The sequence below is a fragment of the Diceros bicornis genome, chromosome 2 (genome assembly GCF_020826845.1).
Source record: "Diceros bicornis minor isolate mBicDic1 chromosome 2, mDicBic1.mat.cur, whole genome shotgun sequence".
NCBI lineage: Eukaryota > Metazoa > Chordata > Mammalia > Perissodactyla > Rhinocerotidae > Diceros > Diceros bicornis.
The window spans coordinates 23,241,284-23,263,290 of record NC_080741.1 but is presented as its reverse complement, the minus strand read 5'-3'; the positions used below and the strand labels follow the sequence as shown (position 1 = coordinate 23,263,290).

At 42.4% G+C, this 22,007-nt stretch overlaps 1 protein-coding gene across 3 annotated transcripts in view; it reads right to left on the bottom strand.

Annotated features, from left to right (window-relative positions):
• Positions 1 to 22,007, bottom strand: part of PLCL2 (phospholipase C like 2) — a 257,610-nt gene that overhangs the window by 1,789 nt on the left and 233,814 nt on the right. For all 3 annotated transcript variants that reach the window (XM_058553648.1, XM_058553666.1, XM_058553657.1), the window contains one exon: positions 16,538 to 16,647. In XM_058553648.1, coding sequence (XP_058409631.1) covers positions 16,538 to 16,647 — 110 coding nt within the window. The remainder of the gene's footprint in view (positions 1 to 16,537; positions 16,648 to 22,007) is intronic.

The window sequence follows — 22,007 nt, the reverse complement described above, 5'->3', positions numbered from 1 at the left end:
TCTAGTACAATATCCAGACCAGGTAACCGACAGTGGTACCATGTGTGTATAGTTCTGTGTCACTTCACCCCATGTGCAGGTTCCTGTAACCACCATTGCAATCCTCACATGGGGCTAGTCTACCACCACTAAGATCTCCCTGGTACCATGACTCCACAGGCAGACCCATGCCCTAGCCCTCCACCATCCCGAGCCCTTCACAACCCTAATCTGTTCTCCATCTCTAACAATCTGCTTTTGAAGCAAGCTCTGGCATCACAGACACACAGCAGGTCCTCACTGAGTACTTGCTAAAAGAAGGAATAAAGGAAAGAATTCTCTACTCTGGATGAACTTTCTTAGCCAAATTTTAATTTCTTTTATGGGGTGTGACTGTCAACTTGACATATATGCAGGCTAACACGTATAAAGGTCAGAGAACAGTGGGATGGATTGAAGCGCAGTCACTGGGAGTCTGGAATTGGAGCTGACGATGGGCCAAGGCAGAGTTTGTCAACCTTATCATTCTTGACACTTTGGCAGAGAATTCTTTTGGTGGGGGGCTGGGGAGGGGGCTGTCTTGTGCATCTTAGGGTATATAGCAGCATCTCTGGCCGTTACCCACTAGATACCAGTAGCACCCCCAGTTGTGACAACCACAATGTCTGCAGACATTGCCAAATGTCCCCTGGGGGATGAAATTGCCCTTGCTTGAGAACCACTGGGCTAATGTATCAGTCAAGGATTTCAAGACTATTGGGTAGATGAGGTAACGCGGTGCTCCATTGTCGCAAATTCCAACATTCCTACTTCGCTTTTTTGTTCTATTTTTCTTTCCGATATTAATCTGCCTTCTACTCACACTTCTACCGTCTACTTCTACCTTTCCTTCTTTCTTATTCTCCTTGCTCATTATTTTTTATCCTTTCCTCAGGCTCTCAATTTATTCTATTATTCTCTTTATGATTCCTCTACGGTTTGGTTTTTTCCTTGCCATACTTACATTCTTGTTTTTTTTTTTTTTTTTAACTGCCTCCCCATGTGCGTCCCCTTTAAAGTACTCTTGCACAACAAAAGCTTGGGGCCAGCTGCAGAGGGTAACAGGGAAGGACTTAGCTTGGCAGGCAACCGGACTATAATCAAAGCTCAGTTGCTGGTGAGACCAAATCGCAATGCAATTTTAAGCCACCAAGAGACCTGAATCCACAGAATGGTTTGCTGTTTACCACTCACCGTTCATGATTTTCCTGCTTTACAAAGACCTTTAATTACTAACTATAAATAGATGGTCCATTGCTTAGTTTAACTGAAGGAGCTTCATTTTTATTCATTCTTACTAGTCACTGAACTCATATATTGAAATGTTACAAGTTGTGAGGTTTTGTATATAAATACAGCATATTGTGCCAGGAATATAATTTCTTGTTAAAGAGTTTATTTGCCCTTGCACATAGAATTACTACATACATTCATGGTTAATAGATTGTAACTAGATATTCCATTTGAGCTATTAAATTCCAAATAGTATTTTTTTAATTAATAAACTTTATTTTTTAGAACCATTTTAGGTTCACAGCAAAATTAAGCAAAGAATACAGACAGTTCCCATATATCCCCTGTCCCCACACATGCACTACCTCCTACCCTCCTGCCCCACGGTGGCACATTTGTTACAGTTGACGAACCTACACTGACACATCATTATCATCCAAAGCCCATAGTTTAAATTAGAGTTCACTCCTGGTGTTGTACATTCTACGGGTTTGGAAAAATGTATAGCGACACGTATCCACCATTATAGTACCACACAGAATAGTTACACTGCCCTAAAAATCCTCTGTGCTCCACCATGCCATCCCTTCCTTCCCTCTAATCCCTGACAACTACTGATCTTTTTACTGACTCCATGGTTTTGCTTTTCCAGAATGTCATATCACTGGAATTATACAGTATGTAGCCTTTTCAGATTGGCTTCTTTCACTTAGCATTTAAGGTTCCTCCATGTCTTTTACGGCTTGACAGCTCATTTCTTTTTAGCACTGAATAATATGCATTGTCTGGATGTACCACAGTTTATCCATTCACCTACTGAAGGACATCTTGGTTACTTCCAATTTGGCAGTTATGCATAAAGCTTCTATAAACATCCATGTGCAGGTTTTTGTGCGGACATATGTTTTTGATTCATTTGGTAGATTCATTTCAGTTCATTTGGTAGGAGCATGATTGGTATATCATATGGTTTAAGAGTATGTTTAGTTTTGTAAGAAACTGCTAAACTGTCTTCCACAGAGACTAACATTTTGCACTCCCACCAGGAATGAATGAATGAATGAGAATACTCCACATTCTCACCAGCATTTCATGTTGTCAGTGTTCCAGATTTTGGCCATTCTAATAGGTGTGTACTGGTATCTCGTTGTTTTAATTTGCAATTCTCTAATGACATATGATATTGAACATCTTATCATATGCCTACCATCTGCATAGCTCCTTTGGTGAAATGTCTGCTCAGGTCTTTTGCCCATTTTTAATCAAGTTGTTCATTTTCTTATTGTTGAGTTTTAAGAGTCCTCTGTATATTTTAGATAACAGCCCATTATCAGATGCTCCTTTTACAAATATTTTCTCCCAGTCTGTGGCTTGCCTTGTTATTCTCTTGACTTGTCCTTTGCAGAGCACAAGTTCTTAATTTTATTGAAGTCCAACTTATGAATTCTTTCTTTCATGAATCATGCCTTTGGTGTTGTATCCATAAAGTCATTACCATACCCCAAGGTCATCTAGGTTTTCTCCTATGTTATCTTCTAGGAGTTTTATAGTTTTGCATTTTACATTTAGGTGTACGATCTCTTTTGAGTTAATTTTTATGAAGGGTGGAAGATCTGTGTCTACATTAATGTTTTTGCACGTAGATGTCCAGTTGTTCCAGCTCCATTTGTTGAAAAAACCTTCTTTGCTCCATTGTATTGCCTTTGCTCCTTTGTCAAAGATCAGTTGACCTGTGGATCTATTGGTGGGCTCTCTATTCTGTTCCATTGATCTATTTGTCTATTCCTTCAGCAGCACCACACTGTTTTGATTACTATAGCTTCACAGTAAATCTTGAAGACGGGTAGTGTCAGTCCTCCGACTTTCTTCTTCTCCTTCGATAGTGTTTTTGCATCTCCATATAAACTTTAGAATTGGTTTGTCAATATCTATAACTTGCTGGGATTTTGACTGGGATTTCATCAAATCTATATATCAAGTTGAAAGAAATGACATTTTGAAAATACTGAGTTTTCCTACCATGAACATGAAATATATCTCCATTTATTTAGTTGTTCTTTGGTATCTTTCATCCGAGTTTCATAGTTTTCCTCATATAGATCTTCTACATATTTCATTGGATTTATATCTAAGTATTTAATTTTTGGAGGTGCTAAAGTAAATGGTATTGTGTTTTTAATTTCAAATTCCACTTGTTCATTGCTGGTATATAGGAAAGTGATTGACTTTTATACATTAACCTTGTATCCTGCCACTTGGCTATAATTGCTTATTAGTTCTGGGAGTTGTTTGCTGATTCTTTTGGAATTTCTACATAGATGATCATGTCATCTGTGAACAAAGACAATTTTATTTCTTGCTTCCCAATCTGTATACCTTTTCTTTTCTTTTCTTGTCTTATTGCATTAGCTAGGACTTCCAGAACAATTTGAAAAGCAGTGGTGGCAGGAGACATCCTTGCCTTTTTCCAGATCTTAGCAGGAAAGCTTTGAGTTTCTCACCACAAGTATGATGTTAGCTGTAGGTTTTTTGTAAATGTTCTTTATCAAGTTGAAGAAGTTCTTCTCTATTCCAAGTTTTCTGAGAGTTTTCATCATGAATGGTTGCTGGATTTTGTCAAGTGCTTTTTCTACATCTATTGAGATGACAGATAACAGAGTTCTTTATCTGGTTGAATCTATGTTTCCCAAATTCAGACAATGAATGTATGGCATATTGAACATACCAGGCCTTCAGGCATCATCCAGGTGAGACACAAAGAACCCCTCTAGGTGATAAACCTGGGCTTGGGGAGCTGCAAACTTTGTCCACATCACTTTAATTTTGTTCTCTGTACGACTGACATGTCCTGGAGTTCTGGCATTTAGTGTGAATAAAGAACAATTCTGAAAGAGGTGATGGTGTTTGTTGTAGCAGTGTTCACATCTCATTGCTTCAAAAGACTTCAAAAGAGCAAAGGCTATTTAAAATGCTGCCGCCCACTGACACAGGGTGTCTGGTTTTGAAGACTCCCACGAAACTGGCTTTGCAATGTTTTCAGTTGAGAAACTCAAACTCTATTTGGTTTCACACATTCGTTCTGAATTTCATAACTTACTCTATTTGGTTTTTATCTTGAAAGATTTATAACAACCTTAGGTCAAAATATTTTAGGTTCTTACTTAGACTCAGAAAATAATCTTTAAAAGATGTAGCTACGGGCAGGGCTGGATCCCAGCGGCTCTTGCTGAGAGTCTGGCAGGATGTGCTCCTCTGGCTCTGCCTGGAGCTCACCTGGGATTGGATCAGAGGCTGGAGCAGCTGGGACAGGAATGACGGTAGGTGCCAAACGTCAGAGCCGGCGCCCAAGCCATACTCAACTCTTGGCTAATCACCAAACTTTCTGTCTGACCACAAAAGATGCCCTAGTTTTTAATATATTAAAAACATTTCAAGGCACATCTGTTAGTACTACATAGTTTTTGAAACCAAAATTAGCAATCACAATTCATGGCTTCTATTTAGACCTAGAGCTAAAACAGTAGGAATTCTATACTTCAGTTAATTTTTTCAAAGCTTTTCTGTCAAACTATCTGTTAGAGAAAAACAGAGTTGCTTTACTTCTGAGGTTAGTGACCCAGTGTGGCCACAAAGACTCCCTCGACCTCTGCCACCAACCCGTGCGATGGTTGCTTGGCTGAGAGCCAGAGAGAGCCAAGATGGCCACCTCCCATTCCCTGGGGGCCAGCAGACACTTTTCTTCCAAATTACATGCAGAGGGAAGGAGGAGAAAGAGGAGGACATGCGCACCATTTTGGGACTCTGAAGAAGGCACAAAAGCAGTCAAATACTTTTTGTTTTAATGCAAACAGGAATGTCAGTTATCAGTGTCTGGTTTGACATCAGCATATCTGGGGCCCACAGTGACTTTTGGGTTGTTCTGAGGCCACAGGCCGAGAAGGTTCACCTGGGGCTGCGGACTAGGCTGCCTCCTTCCTAGCTTCCTTATCTGCTTGGGAACACAGAGAGGAACCCAGCAGATTTTAGGTACCTTCTCTGATACCTTCTCCTTTGCCAGGAGATGAGGCTGACTCTGGGATACAGAAAGGGAGGCAGACGCCTGGAGAGCACCAAGGCCCAGGAGGGAGATAGACTGTTGCCCTGAGTGAGCCTAACACCAACCCACATGCATGCGTCCTTATCTTTCCTGTCACCTGCAAGTCTCCAAGAGGCGTCAGGTACCCTCAGCGTCACTCTGAGATGATGGCACCGGGTCTAGGGTCCCTCTGCTATCTCTCACCTGAGTGCTTTCTGCAATGAAAACCAGAGAATTGAACCTGTAAAACCCTAACAGAATCTCATGACTGGGGAAACAAAAGCCAGGTCGACAGGAAGTCACAGTTTCTTTACTGGTTATTTATCTGGCATATTAATAGTATGTGGTCATAAACATGTTACCTTTTAGTAAATATTTTGTGGTTAGTCACTGTTTTGGGTGATGCAAGACTCATAAAGAAACTAAATACATTTCAATCCAGTATTTCATAAGTATTCAGAATCACAGGCCAAATGCACAAACCTCCTTCAAGAGTGCTATGGAAACTATTTAATACGTTATATTTCTTACAACCACAATTCAAACTCACACAGAAAGGCTGCGAATGTAATTATAGTCCTAAATTTGAAACCACAAAGCCTACGAAATGTCAAAAATTAGATATGGGGGCCGGCCCCGTGGCTTAGCGGTTAAGTGCGCACGCTCCACTACTGGCGGCCCGGGTTCAGATCCCGGGCGCGCACCGACGCACCGCTTGTCCGGCCATGCTGAGGCTGCGTCCCACATATGGCAACTAGAAGGATGTGCAACTATGACGTACAACTATCTACTGGGGCTTTGGGGAAAAAAAAGGAGGAGGATTGGCAATAGATGTTAGCTCAGAGACAGTCTTCCTCAGCAAAAAGAGGAGGATTAGCATGGATGTTAGCTCAGGGCTGATCTTCCTCACAAAAAAAAAAAAAATTAGATATGTGGGAATGCATACCAGCAAAGCCTTCTGGGAACAGTAGTTGCCATTTATTGAGTGACTACTGTGTGCCAGGTGCTGCATTAAGCCCTTTACAAAGATTACCTCTTGAGAGTCTCTCAAGTCTGTAAGAGAGGTGTACTTACTATTCCCATTTTATAGATGAGGAAACTGAGTCTAGAGAGACCCAGGGCCTCCCCCAAGGCAGAGTCTGCACAGCGAATTACACTTGAACATACACAGCTTTCTCTGTGTGTGTGTGTTTTGTTTCCTTCTTGGATAAACTAAACCACAGGGCCCAAACTATAGAGAATTGAGCCCCACACATCACATGAAACACTTTAAAGCCGGCAAAGTGGAATGTCCACCACATTTTTAATGTACCCATCATACTGCCAACTGCGCAGACAGTTCACTCTTCCCGTGATTAAACACAGGAATGGGAATACAGATTTCCAGTTCGTATTTGTTGAATGAAGCATGAATGAACAAAGAATGAATGGGCTGTGGGACTCTTAGCTACTGATTCTAAATCACCACCCGTTACACTGACAGTGCCCCCTCGAGTGGACTCGTGGCTGCCTCGACAGCAGCATGTTCGTCAGTTACAGAAGGCCTCAGCTTGGTCAGGCCGTCTCTCCACCGACGTCTCAATAAACCTCACACTTGAAAAAAGAGCCTCTGATCATCAGTCACCTAAGGCCAGAGCGACAGGGAATGTGGCACGTGCTTTTCTATAGGATGTTAGATTCGTTTTAAATGCTTCCTTATTTTTTCTGTTTTTGGCTTCACCTGATGTGCATTCACAGGTTTGAAGGGAATCGAATGTGGGTTGCAAATAAATTTGTCTCACCGCAGCAGGAAGACTGCCTTCCCCCGCAAAGGTTCAGGGTTCTGACAAGGTGGGCGCGGGGTTCTGTGAGCATGTAAAGAACAGCACTGGGAACAAGCTCCTAACCCTTGATTTCTCTCGTAACCCAGAGAGACATTAGAGTTGTACCATGCAGTGTCTTCATTACACAACGACAGTGGACTGATCTGAGAACTGTCTTCGAGTCTTCTTTTTTGTTTTGTTTTTTGTTTTTTTTGTTTTTTGTGTGTGAGGAAGATCAGCCCTGAGCTAACATCTATTGCCAATCCTCCTCCTTTTTTCCCCTTTTTCTCCCCAAAGCCCCAGTACATAGTTGTATGTCATGGTTGCACATTCTTCTAGTTGCTGTATGTGGGACGCGGCCTCAGCATGGCCGGAGAAGCGGTGAGTCGGTGCAACCCTGAGATCCGAACCCGGGCCGCCAGTATCGGAGCACGTACACTCAACCGCTAAGCCATGGGGCCGGCCCCTGTCCTCGAGTCTTGATCCCTCCACCTTTTCACTTTATTTTGGATATTTCATCAATTTACGGTTATTCCCCAATTTAACAATGGTTATACTCAAAGGTTTGTACAAAAGTTAATAATTTAAAATTTTAAGTATAAGATTCAATTTAATTTAAATTCAGAATGAATGCCTTTCTCCTCAGAAATAATTTTATGCTTCACTCAACAAAGATGGAGAGTGGGGGGGCTCCAACACCATGGAGGAGGTGGTGTCTGAGTCGGGCCTTGACAGAAGGTTGGGAAAGGATTTCAGCAGGCCAAGGGGCTGTGGAGGACGCTGCCTTCCACACATGACTCCATGCGCCAACAGATGACGCCTCTGGGGCCTCACCACGGTTTAGTTGGTAGTTTCTATACTACAAAGATTTCTAAATTCCAACTGCGACTACTTCTTCTTCCGTTACAGACCTGGCCGTGAGAAGGGCTAAATTTCACCCTTGGGGTGAGTGCTGGCTCCTTGCAGTGGGAGAGGGGCCTCGCCAGAGGTGGGGTGAGGGTTTCAGGAGCAGCCATCAGCATCCCTAGACAGTGGAAGTGAGCCAGACCTAAGGACAGATGGTAGCAGCTCAAGAGAGGGAGAGGGAGCAGGGCCTGAGGCGGGGAGAGTGTGGCCCCACTGCACAGAGAGAGGAAGTGGAGCGAGGGGATGCTGAGGGATGAGCAGGGCCAGGACAATGTGTGGGAAAGCTCCTGAAACACTAATAAAAACAGTACATGCATAAGCACTTCCTGCATACTATTAATTTTTTAAGCACACCTTTTGCATAATTAAACGTCAGCTGAGTAATCACAAATTCCACGCTGGTGGGATCCAAACATCTGAAATTCTACTGTGTTTTAAATGGATCAGAAGGTACAGCCTGCCTAATGACAAACACTATCGCAGTTTGCTTTTCTGAGCCATTCTGAGGAGTTTTACACACTAAATAGAGAAAGGGCTTTCAGTCAATTATAGCTTTTCAGGAAAACAGGCAACATAATACAGCACATATAATAAATAAAATAACTAAAGGATATTAGCATCAACAAAGAAAAGGAGTTACACACAGACTTATAGTAATTGTTGGAAGGAAACAAACGTTAGTCTTCAGGTCTTCAAGATAAGCACTGCACCTCAGGTAACAACAAAGAAAATCAAGATTAACGTCGTACCAGGTGCAAAAATTGTCTGGTTTAATGACTTATTTTTGGCAGAAGTCTTATGTTCCTAAAGAGAACAAATCTCTAATTACTTTCAGGGTTTAGTTTTTAGTCTTATTTCTGAGGGTGGAGTGGCACAGACGCAGAGAGCTGGCTTGGCAGCAATTCACCCGGAAAACACCTTGGGTTGTAATAAGCTTCATTTAAGTCCATGATATGATGCAGGTGCCATAAAATCCAACATAATTTTGGTCTATATTAACAGAAAGATAATTTTCAGACCACCAGCAAAATCAGACCGACGAGTCTCACTCTGCCTCTGAGGTATGGGATAATTCTGGCCACCCCATCTCATGAAGACCCTGACAAACTAGAGCCTTCAGAAGACAGAGGGACCAGAAGGGGAGGGGACCAGAAGCCATCTCATCCTAGAATCTGCGGAAGGGGCTGAGCAAGCCCGACCCGAATCAGGGAGGTCCAAGAGAGGATATGATAGTGCCCAAGTCTATGAAGGGCTGTTGACAAGAGGGAACAGAACGATTCTGTGCTGCTTTGAGGGCGCTACTGTAACCAGTGGGTAGAAGCGAAGTTACAGAAAGGTCAAACTATACATGTTGTATGACGGAACATGACTACAACTGCATGACAATGGAGCAGGCTGGCAAAGGAGCAGAAGCAGCAGGAAGTCAGATTTGATGACTTTACCGTCTCGTGAGGCCAAGCCTCACAAGGTCTCCGCTTACCCTTCACTCACACTCTGCCACTGTGGTGGACTATCTGCAAAGACGGCCACCAACGATTCCCTCCACCCCTGTCCAGGCACGCTACTGCACCCATCAAGAGGCGGAGTCCAATTCCCCTTCCCTGGAATCTGGACTGGCCTTGATGTGCGTTGATCAATTAAATGTGGAGAAAGTGATGCTGTGCCAATTCTAGGCCTAGGCCTCAAGAAGCCTAGAAGCTTCTGCTTTTGCTCTCTTGGGATCAAGCTGTCATATAAAGAAGCTTGGACTGGATTACTGAATGATGATGTACCACGTGGAAAGAGAGAGAGGAGAGAAGACAGAGACCCAGCCATTGCAGCCGGCTCAGATGAGATGCCAGTCGCGTGAGTGAGGCCTTCTTGGATGTTCCAGCTCCCAGCCAAATAAAGCCTCATGAGTGATCCCAGCTAACACCACACGGAGCAGAAAAACCATCCAGCTGAGCCCAGCTAGCCCACAGAATCATAAAAAACAAGAAGTCATCATTTTAAGCCACTAGTTTTGGCGGGGTTTGTGATACAGCACGAGATAGCTGAAATAGCCACTTAAGGTGGCCATATTTTGTGCTGTGTGACAGTACCTTCCTGCACACAGTGGACTGAAGCAGGGAGAGAACGCAATCCTAGGGGACTTAATACAAGAGAAGGCTTATAACTTTAGGATCGCTGGTCTGGAGCTCAAAGGAAAGGCTGAGCCAATCAGATTTCCCCTCTTCGGAATGTGAAGCAGGAAATACGAATAGATTGAGCACTGGAGATAAAACCTTCTCAGGTACAGTCAGGGCCAGACCAAGGCAAGACCAGGTTGAAAAGCAGCAGAAATTACAAGTGGGCAGAAGAAGCTGCTGGTAGAGGGCGAAGAATGGAGTCAACGACCACGGGCCCACAGAGAGGAGAGCGCCTCAGGCACCGGGCTTCCTGACCACCTCCCAACCCCCGAGGCTGGACTGTAGCTCCTAGTCTCAGAGTTCCCCAAGATCCCTGTGCCCCTCACGCTCCCTGTGTAAGCCCGCATCTCTCCCCCTCCTCTGTGAGCCACCCTGAGTGAGCTTCTGCTCCTTATAACCAGAACAGACCCACTAAAACAGAACTCTGCTGCTGTGAAATTCCACCATTTTAGGAATGGTAATAAATAGAACAGCGAAAATTATCACCAGTATAGTGAATACTTTAGCAAATGGAAAATAAAGGGAGAGGAACTTCTTGATTAAGCTGGTGGGTTGAAAACGCATTACAGAATTTCCTTCCCACACGCCTGACGAAATGAGCAGAAAGAGTAAAATTGGCAAAAACAAAACCAAAAAACCACAAGCAGCAACCAAACAGAAAAAAAAAGGGTATAACAATTTAACAAATTTCTAAAACTCACCGAATTCATACTAGCAATTCACACAAATCCTGAAAATGCTAACAGCCAACCAAACTGGAGAGGTGCAGACTGAGTGAGTGGTCTTCTCTTTTTACCTCTGTTTGATGGAGCAGAGAGGTGATGGGACAGAGGGTGGGAGGAGAGAGGTGACACAGGTAAGTGAGAAATGAGGCTGACACACAACTAGAAAACTAGACACAATACATAAAATAATGATTTTCAGATAGTGCAAGACAGATTCCTGAAAGAAGGATGCAAATACGCAGGTCACTGCTTGGAGAGATTCCAGGCTGCAGTACAGGAAGACAGAACCCAAACAAGCCCAGCGGCCCCACTGAGCTGAGGAGACAAGAGTCTGGAGCTCAGGGAGGCCAAGGCGGCTAGAACGTGAGGGGCAGAGTAGCGGGGCAGGGAGCTCTGAAACAGCTATTGTAAACGTATTATGTGTGCTCAAGAGGGAAGAGGATATGACAAGCACAAAGAGGAGAGAAGTGAGAAATTTGAAATAAAAAATACACTGTGTAGGGTTAATGGCAGATCAGATGCTGTGGAAGATACAGCAATACTGCTTGAAGACAGAGCAATGGAAACTATCAAAAATTTTTTTAAAAACACAGAAAAAAGACCTAAAAACAAAGGAATAGTGTATCTGTGACTTGTGGAATAATATCCAGCATTATATATGCATAATTGGAGTTGCAGAAGGGGAGGAGAGAAAGAGTAAGACAGAAAAAAAATACATAAAGATAACAACGGCTGAAAATTTTCCAAGTTTGATGAAAACCATCAACCCAAATATCCAAGAATCTTAACAAACCCTAAGCAGAAGAAACATAAAGAAAACTACACCAAAGACCATGCTGATTTTTTTAAAAGCTAAAAAACCCTCTCCAAAACAAAAAGACACATAACCTCTATACACTTACTAAACTGGCTAAACTGACAATAGCAAATGTTGACGAGGATGTGGAGTAACTGGAACTCACAGAACACTGCTGAGGGGAATGCAAATAAAAGTTTGTAAAGCAGTGTGGCGATTTTTTATAAAGTCTGACATACACTTACCATATGACCCAGCAATTCCACTCATAGGTATTTACCCAAGAAAAATAAAGACATATGTCCACACAAAGACTGGTATGTGAATGTTCACTGCAGCTTTATTCGTAACAGCTAAAAACTGGAAACAATCCAAATGTCCATCAACTGGTGAATGTGTAAACAAAGTGTGGTACATCCATGAAATAGAATACCATCCATTAATAAAAAGGAATGGATCACTGAAACACACATCAACTGGAGGAATCTCAAACGCATTATGGTAAATGAAAGGAGTCAGGCGCAAAGACCACATATCATACATGTAAGTCCATTTATATGACATTCTGGAACAGGTGAAACCAGAGAGACAGAAATCACCTCAGTGGTTGGCAAGGTGGAGGAGTTTACTACAAAGGGGCACAAGGGAACTTCCAGGGGTGATGGAAATGCTCTATCATCACTGTGGTGGGGTTGCACGACTATATACATTTGTCAAAATTCATTGAATTGTGCAGTTAAAATTGGTGAATTTTATTTTATGTAAATTATACCTCAAAAAAGTTGACCAAAAAAAAAAAAAAAAACAAAAGAGAGAGAGAGGGAGAATGATGCTGACTCTCTAATGGGAGTGAAGTCTTGAGGGCTGGCTTCTGAATTAAAGAAGAAATCAGAAGCCTGTGGGAATGGATTACATCCTCGCCCCAGTGATGCAGCAGAAACCCCAGAACAGGACATTTACAAACTCTGAGAAAGCTGGATCCAAATCTCCAAAGGAAGGCTGCCTAAGACCCCAGCGGAGATTTCTCTCTTCTCTCTGCCATTCCCTTAGGCTACAGAAAAGTGTGGTGACTTCTTGGACTGGCGGTCACAGTGAACCAATTTAAACATTGAGCTTATACCGAGCAACAGGGGAATTACAATCTTGGGACCAAATGGGAATATTTAAACGTGGACAAGGGAAAAATAACAATATGCCTAACTCTCCACACAGAAATATTAGAAAGTGCTAACATTCTCATCTTTCATAGCAGAAGCTCAACCAACAAAGCTTACAATTGAAATGTGTAGCTTTAAAAAACAACAAAATGACTCCTATTAACATTTCTCATTATCTTTTTTCTTAACCTCAGAGGGATTTTATAGGAAATAAATACTTAGAGTAAAAATTGTTCAGCAATTTAAATGAATTGCTAAATGGCTTCTTTATGGTTTCCTTTATTCTGTTAAATTAAGTGAAACTGAGTACTTTTTAAAAAAATTAAAAAGAACAACTACAGTAGGATTCTATCTACTGACACCTTACGTCATAGACTCTGAGACACTAGTGCTTGTGAGATGCACCACTATTTTATATACTACTCAGAAAGGTCACTGCCAATTTAACTAGGAAACGAGGCAAAGATGCCACTAATTATAAGATACATACCAATTTCAAAATATGATAAAAAGGTATGACTCAGAATTAATAAAATATATCTCCCTCCCTCCCTCCCTCCATCCATCTATATGCATATAAAAGGTTCCTGGAATAAGGTCACCTACAGTTAATAAGTCATTTCTCAAAGGGAGGATCTGAGGTCATTTTAAAACTTTTATCTTTTCTACATCACAAAAAGTTCTTTATCATGAAGATGCATTTACAGGGGCCGGCCCGGTGGCACAAGCGGTTAAGTGCGTGCGCTCCGCTGCTGAGGCCCAGGGTTCGACGGTTCAGATCCCAGGCGCGCACTGACGCACCACTTGTCAAGCCATGCTGTGGCGGCGTCCCACATAAAGTGGAGGAAGACGGGCATGGGTGTTAGCCCAGGGCCAGTCTTCCTCAGCAAAAAGAGGAGGATTGGCAGATGTTAGCTCAGGGCTGATCTTCCTCACACACACACAAAAAAGATGCATTTACAAAAGCAAATGAATGATTTTTATTCAACGAAAAAAAGCGACTGGAAGTAAATATGCCAAGATGTTAACAGTGAATCATTCTGGGTGTGGTGATCACGGACAACATTTCCTCTTTGTTCATTTCTGTATTTTATAGCAACTCTTAAAATTGAAAAACTAAACAATGCAAGGAAAGATTCATAAAAACTGGGATGGACATCCTTAGATGAAAGGAGTTTATGGCAGGGTGCCTCCTCTTGGGGTGACCTGTCATCCCCGTTTGCCTGGGACTGTCCCGGTTCTCACACTGGAAGCCCTACGTCCCGGGATGACTGGTCACTGTGTCCTTTATTGTTCACTTGAGTGGGGTGATAACACAACGAAGGATACTTTTGATTTGATTCTAGAGCAGTGGTACTCGATTTTTTTAGGGTGCCTCAGAATACCCTGAGGAACTTGTTGAACAAGCAGATTCTTGCGTTCCACCCCTGGCAATTCTGCTCCAGGAGGTCCGGGGTGGGGCTCAGGAGACTGCATTTTAAGCACCCCAGGTAATTCCTATGCCTGGCCTCAGGCTCCAGGGCTCCCTCAAGCACGTCCTCCTGTCCTCCACCTCCTCTCTCCATCCCCCAGTGTCATCTAAAACCTTCCCCAAGCCTCTGTGCCCACTACCAGGGCACCTGCTGCCTACTGCACACTGCACATAGCCCTGGAGGGCTGCCCCCTCTCCAAGCTCCGCAAAGAACCAGAGGTGAGAGAACTCAAGGGTCCTGTCCCCTCCAGAAAAGGCTGGGAGCTTAACTCAGACCCAAACTCATGTCCCAGACTCTGGGGGCACGGACTCTTCTAATGGAAGTCTAAACCTGTGAAATACACAGAAATGAAAAAAGCCCTTCCAGTATACAGAAACGACACACACATCTCCCCAATTCCTCCCCATTCCTTGCTTAGGTTCTCCATACTCCAACACAATCTACAGCAAATGTTATCCTAGAAATTTTAAAAAGATCAATTATCCTGTCCTATACATTTGTTTCCATTTGGACATAAGTCTGAGGTGTTAATTCTCTCTCCTGGATGTAATTCAAAAGAAAATAGGTTTCCTCAGTGTAGCTATTTCATTCAATTACTTATTTTTAAAATCTGGTCCATCACTTTATGTCAGCTGGTTTTCATTAATATGTGCACCAGGCTCTCATTTTCTGTGGATTTTTGCCCAGTGCTTCTCAAACTTTAATGTGCATAAGAATCCCCTGGGATCTTGTGAAAACGCACAGTCTGATTCAGCAGGTCTGGGGTGGGGCCTGGGAGTCTGCATTTCAAACAAGCTTCCAGGTGACGCCCAGGCTGCTGGTTTCCAGACCACAAATGAGTAGCAAGGATAGCTGACAGATGAAAGTTTGGTGTCTAAATCTATTTTTCCCTATAATAAAATAAAAGCCAAATGAGCATTTGTTCCTATCACAGGGACAAAAAACTATTGTGCTATTTTTTCCTGAGGTTTGCAGGAAATTTGTAGCATACCCTTCACCTCTGGTTGCAAGTGAGTCGGCAAGTTGTAAAGCCAAATTCTTTTTCATTGTAAATTTTATATCTGCTGTTTACTGAACTGCAAACAATCAGAGTTAAGTACTAAGCAGGAGATCTAGAGATTAAAAAAAATACATGTGTAGGAAGGGGAGCGTTTGAAGAAGAAAATGATTTTAATTATAAAAATGAGTAGGATTTAACGCGAGAAAATGCAAGTCGGCTAGCTCTGGAAGAGCGACTTTTTATTAAATCAAATCAGAAAACTGTTGTCAGCTCAGGGATGGATCTTTTAACTTGAAGAGGAACAGAGAAATTAAAAGAGGCAGCTGTGATAACGTCTTTACAGTTTTGAATTCACCCGAGGAGCAAGTCTGGAGGGTGAATACCAGAGAGTGATTTTACATTTCGCTGTCCAAGACCTGGGGTGAAATAGTGTTTCTGTGTCACAGGGAGAAACGGGACAAAGCACAGCAAAAGGCCACCGGTGATCGTCTCTGAATGGTGGGACTAGGGTTGCCTTTGATTATGCTATTTTGACATTTTCTACACTGAAAATATATCACTTTTATAATAAAAGTTAATTTTTTTTAAAGGGTCACGCTGAGATAGATAGAAAGACAGATGGAAGGAAAGGAGGGAAGAAGGGAGAGAGAGAGAGAAAGAAATCAACAGATAGATATGGATGACTTTTTCCCTTGAAGAATAATTTCTTTCAAATGGCAATTCCTATTTCTTTTAATTATGCCCCACACAATTCTTTCCTATTTTATTCTGGGATCATATTAATATTAAGGCTGTGATTACACTTTAAAGTGTTAAATGAAATCTGAGTAACTAAAATCTTTAAATTCCCCATCATTCCTCTGTAATCAATACTTTCTATTTCACATGTAGCAACTGGCATTTATGAACTTTATATCCTTCAAGGATGAAACGCCAGCTCCTTTTCCTTCCCACCAGAATCTACAATGTGCCAACCATCACAGTCCCCTGTTCTCCCTCCGAGCCTCCTGCCCAGCTCTCGTGCTTGCAGACTCTCGGGAGGGCAGACAGAGTTGTCCTGGATTTCTGTGACCACGCTACAGCCTCAAGTGCTGATGAGGTACACTGTAGGAAATGTTATCCAGGAAGAAACATGCTGAAAAAGATGGCAAAATCACTAGCATCAGAAACAACTTGGCTAGATACCTTTAAGATGGTGATATTCCAAGTGAAGCTCTCCACCGCTTTTTGCAGTTTTCGTTCCTTCAAACCTTCCTTGGTGCCTATGCTGTGCAAGTGTTCATGGAATTCCATGGCTGAAAGAAACAGAAAGACAAGGCATTTTACTTCCCCATCCAATCTGTGGTAATGAACCGGCAATATTTATTTTTCTAGGTATAGCTAAAACGATTCCAATCTCCAACGGAATTTCATAAATGTGCCTATTTAAGAATGTAATAATGGGGGGAAACACGGAAAATTGACGGTATCAACAAGGCGGAAGGCATCTTAGAGGTCAGCGATCGTTCCTTGTGGTTTTGAAGGGAGAACAGGGATCATTTGCATTCTCATTTTAGAGATGCTCATGGTCTGAGGCTCAGCAAGGTTCAGAGACTGAAGCCTGATGGAGGGAGCAGGAGAGAGAGCTGGGACTAGAACCCAGGTCTTTGGAATCGCAGAAGGCAGATTTCAGCTCCGCTGAGGACACAATGCTGGCAATTAGGGATGAAAAGAACGCAAAGTAATGTATTTCCTGTCACAGGAAGAGTCAATCTGAGGTCAGATTCCAGGCCATTGTTAAGGCAAGAGGATGGGGAGAAAGACCATGAACTCTAACTGGCATTTGTATCATGACTCTTTATTATAATTTACATAATCAAATGAATATTCTCTACTGTCTTTCAAAATAGTCTCTAAGAGGCTCCTCAGGCAGCAACCCTGCAATAATGCAGGAGTGAGATGATGGGCCTTCTATTGGTTTAATGTCATAATAACTCATGGATTTCTTACATATTCATGGCAGACAATTATCCCGTCTCTGGCCAATGAGAACCCTTAAGACAGGTTCTTACGTCCTTTTGAAATGACCAGTTAGCATTTGATCTGTCCCTGGCTTTCCGGCACAAGATCTTCTAGACTCACCAAGTACATTTCCCATCTCAGACCTGAACCCAGGCCTTTCTCCAAGGACCTCCAGATTCTTTTAGTGGGAAGTGATGTTTAAAGGCAAAAATCGGGGTGCTACGAGTGCTCATTGTTACTGAGTTTTCTATGCCTTTTCATTGGACAGACCTCAGACGTGAATTTTTTTTTAAAAAAGGAAAGACTAAGAGCTTATTAATACTTCTAATTCAAATTTAAGTGTATAGGGTTTTTACATAATTTTTTAAAACTTGACGCTTGTTTCTTATCTCTTAGGTAGAAAATCTTAATTCCTAACCACATCAACATAACTATTAATAGTAAGACTGCTGAATCCAATTTAAACTCTCCTTGCATTTATTTTTGTCCTTAGAGAGTATCTCATTGAGAACGTACAGTAAAAATATTATGTCCTAAGGTCACTCAGAATAATTCTTTTCTCTACGTGGTTATGTCACTAACAAAGTACAAAGAGGTTCATTTGTCTCTTTTTTGTCATTCTGTGTGTGTGGTGAGGGCAGTGATTTTTGGATATAATTTGTTTTATGATTATGACAAAAGTTTACATGATTCCAAAGTCAAACCACATATCAAGGTGTAGGCAGTTAAGTCTTGTTTCCTTCCTGGTCTCCTCTGTCCCAATCCCTCCCTTCCCCTATACATTTTTATTAGTTTTTGATTTATCTTTCTATTGCATTGTTTCCCCTTGAAAATATAAGCAAATGTGTACATATATCCATAATCCTCCCCTTCTTGCACAAAAGGTAGCATACTACGTACATTGTTCTGTGCCTCGCTTTTTGTTTTTCCCCCCACTAACTACACGATCACTCCGTGTCAGTGTACAGAGCTCCTCCTGACTCTTTTAACAGCTACACAGACTCCACTGTGTGATGAACCAGCATGTTAGGGACATTGGGTTGTTTCAAATCTTTTGCTATTACAAAGAATGTGGAAGAGCTGTAATTTTTACAAGACGTTTCCTGTGTTGTTTTGTACACTTCTACTGTTGTAGAGCAGTAGGGCATTCCAGAGAGTTGGGCATTCCAATTTCCAACTCCATTTCTATGCAACATCATTTCAAAGCAACTCTTTATACAGTGATTGACAGCAACTTTACTCCATCATGTCTTTAAACAGTAAGCAAAAGCTGACACACATATGATAAATATAGCAAGCTGCCAACTTAGTCTTTTTTCTGCTTTCTGTATTTTTTCCCTCACTGAATAGGAACTATTGTCCTGATTCCTGTCATGCTAATGAGGCTTAATAACCTCACTGGTTTCAAGAAAGAATAGTAATTAGTAAAATTCATTACATTGTCTAGGAAACTACCACACTGACCACTTTCCTTTTCTCCAACCTCACTTTTGTCAATGACGGTACTTGAGGACATCCCAACTTGATTAACTGACCCCTCCACCCAGTGCTGGTGACCTGGCTCAGACAGTGGGCCGCACCCCCTGTATCTAGTTCTGACTTTCCCTGGATGTGCTGGAGCGTTAAACCACACCCTCACTCACACCCACACCGCGCCCAGACCCACCCACCCACTTTCTCCCTGGTCACCTCTGGGCGACTCCCTGCAGCATGCTGTGATGACTCAGACCGACTTCCTAGAAGAGGGCCATGTGAGGCCCTAATGGTTAACCCTGATGTGCTGGCCTTTCTGTTAGGATTTAATACTGGACTTCAGCAAGATCTGATTTCAGGACATGCGTCTTTAATACTCATCCTGTCTATGTTTCTGGCAGTCAGGAGGCACTTTAGTTTTATAAGTATCACCAAGGCTTGGCAGATGGAATTCATGACTGGAACATGGGAAAGAGAAGAGACACAGGGAAGTCGTGGGGGAGCAGCTCTCTGTAAACAAGAAGGTACACAACTACATGGTCTTCCAGGTGCAGAGGAAAAGAAACTGGGAAGGCAAATGGAAGTGATATTAATGTGGGACTACACACTATAAGTGCCTGACCAGATATGGGCTCTTTATGACACTTTTTAATTACAAATTTCAAAACTGGCACAAGGGTGGGATACGACAATACCGGGGGATTTCTCACCACCCAGGTATCATCAGCTTGGAAGCCTCACTCCACTAGAGGTGGAGTGTTTATCTTGCCTTGCTGAACATTTGACCAGCTTACTAGGTGATCACCTCGCTAGGTAACATTTCATCATCTCACTAGGTGATGATCTTACTAGGCAACGAGGCCACGACAGGACCTGCTTCCCCGGGCTTCATTCCAACTGACAAGTAGGAACCTACAGACCAGACCAGCATGGGAGAGCAGAAGAAGGGAACGCTGAACTTGGGCAAACATCTATCCCAGGTTCTGAGGAAGCAGCTTTCAGAAAGTTCAGAAAAACCCAAGACCAGAGCCGGTAAAAAGATACGCTGCTTGAGGAGGACTGAGGACTTGAGGAAAAATCGCCAAGATGATGAAAAATGACAGTGGTAAGGACGAAGCAGGGGGGCATTCACAGAGACAAGCTCAGCTGTCTGAAAAGCTCTTATTTGACATGTCTATCAAAAAGTGAGACTAGACAATTCCCTTTTATCTTCCCCTTCTTAAAATATCTGTATTCCAATAAAAGTCCACAGGGAAATGCAAAATGTATTATTAATGAAGTTCTTTAAAAAAGGAGCACCAAAAAAAAAAGATGATAAGTTGAAAACTGGAAAAATTATGTTAAAAACATAAAACTCAAGGGGCAGGCCCAGTGGCATAGTGGCTAAAATGTTCGTGCGCTCTGCTTTGGTGTCGCCCAGGGTTCGCAGGTTTGGATCCCAGGATCTTACGCACCACTTATCAAGCCATGCTGTGGTGGCATCCCACATACAAAATAGAGGAAGATGGGCATGGCTATTAGCTCAGGGCTAATCTTCCTCAGCAAAAAGAAGAAGATTGGCAATGGATGTTAGCTCAGGGGCAAATCTTCCTCACCCCCCCAAAAAAATATGTATATATAAAACTCAAAATTTTAGGGGCTGGCTTGGTGGTGTAGTGGTTAAGTTAGTGCACTCTACTTTGGGAGCCTGGGGTTCAGAGGTTCAGATCCAAGGTATGGACTTACACACCACTTATCAAGCCCTGCTATGGCAGGCGTCCCACATACAAAGTAGAGGAAGATGGGCACAGATGTTAGCCCAGGGCCAATTTTCCTCAGCAAAAAGAGGAGGATTGGCAACAGATGTTAGGTCAGAGCTAATCTTCCTCTCTCATACACACACACACACACACACACACACACACACACACACACACACAATATATATATATATATATATAAAACTCAAAATTTTAAAAAGTGACCAAGACTATCAGTCCCATTGTTATTTATTTCATCATTTGGTTTGCTGCATAACACACCCGTTTCTTCAAAAAGACTTTTATATTATTAACTTACAGACTGATCTTTGCAAACATTCTGCTAATTCACTGATTCGAAGCATATGTTGATTTTGTTTTTTAAGGAAATAAAAGGATTCTCACCTTGCTTGGCCTGTACATCATGGCTGTACCTTTCACTGCTCCCCTGTGACATGCAAAGCCCAGGGTAAGGACTGGGGGCACACAACCAAGGCAAGCACAGGCAACCTGCTAGACGGTTTACCTATATTATGTAAGAACATTGGAGGCTACAGAACTTTCCCACAGAAATGGTCAAGAAGGACTTGAATATTGGTTTGTCCAAGCCTGATGTCCCAAGGTTTCCCAACTACCATGCATTATTTCTAAAAAGAGTCCCAGCCCCTAATATGAGCTCATGACAGGGTTCTGAGTACCTAATAGTTATGCTGTGAGGTGAAACACTGTAAGGGCTCTGGGACAGGCACTGACCCAGTTCTAAGGGAATATGAGGGAGAGAGAGGAGATTATGCATTTGAACTGGGTCAGTCCATATATAACAAGGAAATCTAATTATATATCTAAGATGCAAACTGCATTATTCCCTTGCTACTAAATTACTAGGAAATCTATTCTAACATGTCACAGGAGGTCTTTTCGGTTCTTTTCGTCAACAGTGAATATAAAGAACTTGTCTGGGTTAGATGTTAAGTAACTTTCTCCTATTTTCCAAATTATTTTCAGCACAGAAACATTAACCCAATGAAAAGGTCCTTATCTTATTAAGAAACTTAAAAGCAGTATCTCTGGAAGTCATACCATTCTGTCTAAAGAGCAGAGTGAGTTTTAAAGGAGCTGGTAAAAATTAGATAAGTAAAAATTTTAAGACTGTCACCACCTCCCCCTGCCCTCCACCAAGAAGTCAAGTTATTTTTGTTTTAATAGTCCTTGTTCTTTAATTACAGTTAGGGGTGGTAGGGTTAGGAGCTAGAGGAAGGTGAACAGATTCGGAGCTCCCACCCCCACTGTGGGGGTGAGGATGGGGCGTTAACCGGTGCTGGGAGGAGCCCTGGGTGGACAAGGAGCTGGTGTGAACCTGTGACTGCAGATGAACAAGCAAAAGGGGAGGCTGGGAGACCAGTTAGGAGGCTGTTACAGTAATCTAGAGAATTTTAAAAGCA